Source organism: Sinohyriopsis cumingii, chromosome 19 (genome assembly GCF_028554795.1).
Source record: "Sinohyriopsis cumingii isolate HCF-2022 chromosome 19, ASM2855479v2, whole genome shotgun sequence".
NCBI classification, from domain to species: Eukaryota; Metazoa; Mollusca; class Bivalvia; order Unionida; family Unionidae; genus Sinohyriopsis; species Sinohyriopsis cumingii.
This window is the reverse complement of record NC_142979.1, coordinates 29449752-29458100: the sequence shown is the minus strand read 5'-3', so window position 1 is coordinate 29458100 and position 8349 is coordinate 29449752. Positions and strand designations below refer to the sequence as shown.

Here is an 8349-nt window from a genome sequence, read left to right as displayed (position 1 = left end):
AAGATATTTGCACAAACTGACATATTGTATAATGAAATCTAAGACGAATGTTTGCTGCATGCTTTGCTTTTTTGAAATACAAACACCTTTCATGTTCAACCTTTTGAGTTCTGTAATTTAAAATTGAAGTGGTACAGTTTGCAAGTGATGTCTGTTGGACCCTCCAGTTTAGGCTTTGATTATATATTAACGTTTAAAACATAATAAGTCAAGTGAAAATGTTTATCAGCACATGAAAGACTAGTTCACGCAGAGGCACTGTGGTAAAGTGCCTTGCTCAGAAACATATCAAAACTGACCACCCTGTTCAGTCTGGACACTAGTTTAACCCAAAGTCATAGGTTGTTAGTAAAGCATACCATCCAATGAGCTACAAAATGAGTCCCTAATACATTCTAGTACCATATGATTATAAAAGTGTTTGTTTACACAAGTACGCTTGTGTGTATGTGTGTGTGTGACAAGGGGAGTATACCTTTTATCATCAGGTGTGTGTTTATGTGTGTATGAGGAAAAACTTTGCAAAATGTTTTTTTTCTGATTTTATAATATCTGTCTTGAATCAGTGTTCACATAAAAATGATAAACCATTCAGAACTTTGTGGTAACATTTATTTGTACTTCCAAATACACAAATCTTACATTATCGAAAATTAAGAATTGCACCTTGGACCTGCTTCATTGATCTTGTTACCGATTGGCATGCGAGGTGTGACGTCATAACGACCATTTTTATATTGTATAGTACTGCGAAATTGTACAAAATATACATTTCAACAATTTAAATAGTTATATTGGCAATTATAAGTTCATTTCTTGTTCTGGAGGTATTCTTGATTTTAATACTTTCCTGAAAAATAAAATAGAAGGTTTTGCATGAAAACACAAGAGACATACGCTTCACATTTCCATGATAGAATTCATAGAAATCGTGTTACTGTCATGTTAGATAACGTGATCATGTTATATTTATAACTGACTTAAAAAGAAATGACGATCTTACAATATGATCAGTTCAATTAGGTCGAGACATCGAATGTGATTTAGAGAATTTACCAAATACTTTCTTCTCAGGATAGGTGAAATTGGAAAGAGGTTGTGAGATGACTTTACATCAGCATTTGTACCGTCCCTACTAAACAAATCTTTTGATCTAAAGTAATTAACTGGAGATTAAATTTAACGTTTAATTTTCTGTATACACAAAGTATTAGCACATCGGCAAAACATGGGAAAGGGTATTCTGTCTTATATAACTTTACTATACTGACAAACTTTCAAAACTAGCAAATCTTTTAACTTTTATTTATTTATTTATTGATTTATTTATATTTACCTTTGCCACCGCCTGTTCCACCCATCACTGGCATTCCACCAGCTCCGCCCATTGCGGGCATTCCACCAGCTCCGCCCATTGGGGGCATTTCACCCGCTGCACCCATCATCATTGGCATTTCACCTCCCATCATTGGCATACCACCTCCCATCATTGGCATACCTCCTCCCATCATTGGCATACCTCCTCCCATCATTGGCATTTCTGTCATACCACCGCCCATCATTGGCATCATCATGCCTCCCATTCCTCCCTTCATCATCATGCCACCCATTTCGCCCATTCCGCCCATTCCTCCTCTCATCGCTGACATCATGGGCATCATCTCACCTCCCATCATCATTGGCATTCCGCCCATTCCTCCACCAGCCATCATCATTGGCATTGGCATACCACTGCCCATTCCTCCTATGTTATGATTATTCGTTGATTATAATAAACACTTAACGACTTTTTCTAAAAGATTGAAATACATTGTAACACTATATTAGCATAACAAAAGCTCAAAAGAAATTAATATTTGCCAGTTTTTCTATCAGCTTGTTTGCTTGCCTGCCTGCCGGTATGTATGTATGTATGTATGTATCTATGTAGGTAGGTATGTCTCTTTCATTTTTCCTTTCTTATTCCTAAATAGAAATTACGCTGCCCTCTTTCTTCTGAAGTGTTCAGTTGAATGTATATATGAAAAATACAGCACTAAAGTTATAGTTTCAATCTAAAGAGTTCTTTTCTACGTACCTCTCTTTGCGTATCGTTTAGCTCCTGCAAAAAAGAACAGCAATAAACTGCTGAGTGAAAGATTTTCATCTTTACTTATTTAACACTGACAAAGAAATAAATCGGAAAAATCAATAGTCATGCACACATATGACTTAATTTTACTATAGATATTTATAATTACATTAAGCAATTTTCCACTCAGATTATTATACAATTCTTGCTTTTAACATGTATTCAAGGGCGTCAAGAGAACCAATATAATCTTTAAAATTCAAGTCGTCTCTAAATAGTTTTTCAAGTATTGCATCTACACTAGAGAAAATAAGTTTCCATAATCAACTGAGGAATGTGATAGGTCGATTTTCGTAGGAAGATTTTTATCTCCTTTATTTGTTTTTTTTGTTTTTTTTTTTTTGTTTTTGTTTGTTTGTTTTTTTTTTGATATATTAATCGCATAACCAAGAATGTATGACAATGCTATTATGTAAATCTAGAATAAAAACTGAAGTCTTTAACATGTAGAAAAAGAGCAGGAACATAGCTTCAAGGTTAGAACTTAGGATACGAATATTTTCATCAATTATATTAGACCTACGAAAAACAATAGACATTAAAGATACACTACATCAAGGCAAACATTTGTCAAAGTTTACTTACTTTTACCGTACTTCTTTCCTCCGCCCATACCTCCCATCATTGGCATACCGCCCATTCCTCCCATCATTGGCATACCGCCCATTCCTCCCATTGGCATTCCGCCCATTCCTCCCATTGGCATTCCGCCCATTCCTCCCATCATTGGCATTCCACCCATTTCTCCCATCATAGGCATTCCACCCATTCCTCCCATCATTGGCATGCCGCCGCCCATTCCTCCCATCATTGGCATGCCGCCGCCCATTCCTCCCATCGTGGCCATTCCGGTTTTGCCGCCCATCATACCCGGCATGCCACCTTCCATTATCATCGGCGTACCACCTCCCATCATCATGGGCATACCGCCGCCCATACCACCCGTTATTGGCATACCACCGCCCATCATACCTCCACCGTTCATCATGGTTGGCATGCTTCGGCCCATGCCTTTGCCTATAATAATAATAATAATAATAATAATAATAATAAACAAAATAAAGATTGTGAAGATGAAGGAAAAAAAGAACAATGACACAAAATCAATGGAACCATGTTGATGAAAATGACGGTGTTGAAAATGATGTTAACAAAGAAGAAATGGTAAACATATATTTGTCACAGAGGTAATAGCCCTTTGGCAGTAGGTGAAAACATGATGTTTACTGGGAAATTGTACTGATTTGTGTGTTAGAATCATAAATCTTAGACATTTTCGAATAATTTTAAAAAGAACTAGGGAAATTTCGGAAAAATGTTGAAAGATAAATGTTTCCATAAAGCAAAAAATGCAGCTCTGTTGCAAGATTATATTTGCCACTAACGTTATAGCAGTTAATGAATACTGATTAAAGCACCTTTCGAACGAAAAAATATCAACTTCTGAATGGTGTATTGAATACATGACGTCCATAAATTAACTGTGTAAAAAGGGGGCCACAAACACCCGGCGATAGTTAGCATAATACAACCTTTCTCAGTTTTAATTTATTGTTTTTTTATACAAAGTACATTACGATTTACAAAGTTACATAAATGCACTTACGTTTAGCACTTAATGCATTAGTTTCTATTAATAACATCTTCGTTGGACTTACGAAGAGAAATGTGACAGCTAAATTGAACAAGCTGTTGAAGGTTTCACCGCAAATATCTAACACAAAACTGTCAAAGTGACGGCTTGTCCTTGGCTATATTAAAACAAACATTCACACAAACCTTGTTTGTGAGGATTCGTATCGATAACAATATAAATAACACTTGTAAATACGTTTTATGGGAGGAGTGGAAAAGAAAAGAAACCCGATTATAAAAAATGAACATTAAAAGAAGAAAAAAATTAAAAAGAAAATAAAACTACGAATATGTATCCTAAATAAGAGTCGTGAATGAAGAATCTCTCACCTCCGTATGCCCAGGTACTTGCCACAAAGGCGAGACATAGGGTAGAAAATAACGGATTCATTGTGTCGGTATTTCTGTGCAAAAGAATAAAAAATATAATGCAGTTTTTCAATTGAAAGTTCAGGCACACTCTTTGGATAAAAAGAAAGAAGGTAACAAACTACCAACATTTCATGCATTTCGAAGACAGATAAATAAAATAAATAAGGTGTTAGGTATGTAATGAAACCTTCTAAATCTGTCTACAAACGGTTTGCTTGTAAGTAGGTACTAATTGTAATGAAATAATTGTTTAGATATTACATATTTATTGGTATCGAAAAATGTAAATGTAATATCGCGAGCAAAAAAAATGGCATATATACACAGATAACGTGATAACATAAAAGACTGGAGTGACTTATAAACTCACTTAAAATGACATATTATCTAACTGGTGCTGACGATTTAGAAGTTACTTTGAGAAGAAGAAAAAGAAGAAGAATATTACAATTAATAATGATATGGTCATTTTGTACATATTAGTATATTTTCTGTTACTGGAATGTTTTGGTATGCTCACCTTGAAAGACGTGGAGATGCAGTGAGGTCCGTCTGAATGGCTGGCCTGAATATTTCTTGAACTAACTCGGCATTATATAGTGAACCTCAACGGAAGTAGATGTAAAAAGATAATGTCAAAGGGTAAAACATCGGTCTGGCTATGTCACGACCGTATGTGTCCCCTTCTGAACCGTCATGGACAACATCAAAGGTGGCATAACGTGTTTATAATTTTGTCGAACACGTTCTGCATTGTCGTCTGCTCAATGTACGTTGTTTCTGAGCGCTTTACACAAAGGACTTAATGTTTAACCAGACTATGTGTTGTACAACTGGACATGGAAATGCTCTCAATTTTGTTAATCTTGCTTCTTAAAATAATGTGTGCCTTTTCAGTTCAGTTATTCCAGGTCAGGTTGGAAATGTTTTATGTTTGATGAAAGGAAGTTGCCTATAGCTTCGCTTTAATCAAGAACATACTGTGACATATTTGAAAACAGTTGCAAATAAACACTTTTATAGCAGATGAAAGGCAAATCCTAGTAAAAGTTAAGAAGAACAATGCCGAGACAGTTATGTGTACTATTTACTAGGTTCCTGAATTATCTTACATTTCCTATTTAGATATATAAATATGTATATCCCTTTGTGATAATTTTTCACTTTGACAAAATGCATATAATGTTAGCAACCTTCTGGACAGAAACTTTTATATTGCTGGAGAGTATTTATTGTTTGTGTTTTTCGCCTATAGGTTTGCATTTTAGCTCACTCTATTAATACAATTGTGGGGGGTTGGGGGTAATTTTGTGTTATCGTTACTTTCATTTGTTTGCAACGGTGCTAGGTAAGTGAAAGGAAAGTGTTTTAGTTTTAATTTCTAATGAGATGGCTACTAATCTATATGAAACAACTTTTTTGACCAATTAAATATCCACAATGCTTAACCTACGCTGGCATTTTTCTCCGATATTAGTAACTTGTTTTGTTGGCTTGGATACAGTTAGATTGAACTATATAAAAGCGATGCTTTATTTTCGATACATTGACCAAATATGAGTGCCTAAAAATGCATACCTGGTCTATCCCGTTCTTCTGAAAAATACATGTATTTGAAATCATTAACAAACGGGAAATTAATGATTTTTATATTTAATTTTACTGCTTTCCCCGCTCACGCCTTTGACATTTTCGTTACCAATGTGATCTTCTTCCGAAAGTTCTGATGTATATATTTGATAAATCGATAGATAAGTTTCATAGCAATATTCCTTCCGCTTTATGTTAATAAAATCTTAAGTCGATTCCAGTTCGATTAAATGTACATTTTTTTCTGTTTAAAAATTACCCCTTCTTCAGACACTAGCTCCACCGATCCTGCACCAAGGCTGTGTAACATAACAAACATAAATTAGACATGTTATTACTATACTATTCAGTCATCTTGTAAGCAATTTCAATTTAAATAACGGTTCATGAAGATACATTTTTTTCTCTTTCCAGTTGTACATAATGATGTAAGTAATTAAGTCAGGTTTGGGCTGAATGAATAGATGTATATATATAAGTATTATACTATTCCATATATCCATCTGTCCTTATATTCATAGATCTTTATATCAATCTGTCCTTATATTCATAGATCTTTATATCAATCTGTCCTTATATTCATAGATCTTTATGTCCGTGTATCCTTATATTCATAGATCTTTATACCAATCTGTCCTTATATTCATAGATTTTTATACCAATCTGTCCTTATATTCATAGATCTTTATACCAATCTGTCCTTATATTCATAGATCTTTATATCCGTCTATCCTTATATTCATAGATCTTTATATCAATCTGTCCTTATATTCATAGATCTTTATATCCGTCTATCCTTATATTCATAGACCTTTATATCAATCTATCCTTATATTCATAGATCTTTATATCAATCTGTCCTTGTATTCATAGATCTTTATATCCGTCTATCCTTGTATTCATAGATCTTTATATCCGTCTATCCTTATATTCATAGATCTTTATATCAATCTCTCCTTATTATATTCATAGATCTTTATGTCCGTCTATCCTTATATTCATAGATCTTTATGTCCGTCTATCCTTATATTCATAGATCTTTATATTAGATTCAGATCACCCCGGAGAAAGCCAGACTCTGTCCAGTGATTTTCATATATAGACGTCCATCCTAAAATGCTGACTTTAATGAAGATTTTGAATTTCGAATAGGGAAAGATATAAATGAAGAGAAAGAATTTTACATATCAGGTAACACAAATAAGGAACTCCTAAATAAACAAATAATGAAACATATGATGGATTTTGTTGAACATTTCTTACTGAGAATTACACAACAGAAAAAAGCAATATTGCAAATTGAAATGCTGTTTATTTTATCTATGATAACGCTAATGTGACAATAACGTGTTTAGATATAATTTCTTGGAATAACTTGCAGTGGTCTCATCATATTAATTATATTTCGAAGACAAAACACAAATAGATGGCTCCTAACAAAAATTAAGGCCTTCATTACATTACATTACAAAGTTACTTTTTACAAACGTTGCATTCAACCGCATCTTGACTAATGTAAAAGAAGTTGGCTGTTATTGTTGTTGTTGTAGGGTTTAACGCCATTTTTCAGCATACGATAGGATATACAGCCAGTATTAATGGTGGAGGAAGAACCCGGGAAATCCCCGGAAAGAACCACCGACCCTCGAGAAGCTACTGGCAAGCTTTCTCACATACCCACATTGGCCGAATCCGAGACTCGAACCTACGCAGACAGAGGTGAGATGGCAGTGATCCGTAACGGAGAGCGCTTTAGACCACTCTGCCACTCGGGGCCCCCAAAACAATTTGGGGAAACACATAAGCTACAATAATGAGAAAAATGACACGAATCCAAAAAAAAAGGCATGTAATATAATTTTGGATCCAAACAAAAAAGAAAATGCTTATGTTCAGAGTATTGCCATTACATGAAAGAAAATGTTCGAGAAAGGCCCAGACTATGTACAAGGTGTTTACAAAATCTGCCCACACTTCCCTAAATACCATTTTCCAGGAAAGAGAATCTACTGGTACCCCAAATGTAAGATCATTGAAAGGGCAAAATTTCAAAGTACCCAAGCCAAAAAAGAGCTATTCAAAAATTGATTTCAATTTTCATTAGATTTAATCATAAAAAATAAATTAAATAAAAAATTTCAAATGGTGTACTTGTTAAAATAATGGTGTGTTTATTAAAGTGCAAGTTACACCACCCATCTCCTATGTTTCATTTTCACTTCTGCAGCAATGTAGCATTTATGTGAATAGTTGTTTATATGCTGTGTATTTGCTTGTGTGTGCATGTGTATGTGCGTGTGTGTGCGCGTGCGTGTGTTTGAATGTATTAATATTAGCTTGTATTTTATATTTATATAATAGAGGGCCTCAATGTAGATTAATTATCACTTGTAACTAATTGTCACCATCTGAAAATAATGGCTTTATTATTATTATTATTATTATTATTATTTCCATTCATACATATATCCACCTATCCTTATGTCCAGAAATCATTATATCCATCTATCTAGAGTAATTAACTATGACTCGAGAAGAATACAAGCAAATCACACAGATGGACCGCAAGCAAAACGTGTCTCGCAAGTTATCTCTCTCTCTCTCTTATGTTTGGCACAGCC

The 8349-nt window shown here is 34.3% G+C and overlaps 1 protein-coding gene across 1 annotated transcript; it reads right to left on the bottom strand.

The window, feature by feature from the left end:
• Positions 1-607: 607 nt before the first annotated feature.
• LOC149775352 (uncharacterized) lies at positions 608-4872 on the bottom strand. The gene is made up of 6 exons (XM_089943384.1): positions 4659-4872; positions 4097-4170; positions 2717-3148; positions 2078-2101; positions 1337-1744; positions 608-850 (listed from the first exon to the last, which is right to left on the bottom strand). The coding sequence occupies exons 2-6, from the start codon at positions 4155-4157 to the stop codon at positions 840-842; spliced, it is 936 nt and encodes a 311-aa protein (XP_089799510.1). The 5' UTR covers positions 4158-4170; positions 4659-4872; the 3' UTR covers positions 608-839.
• Positions 4873-8349: the final 3477 nt, after the last annotated feature.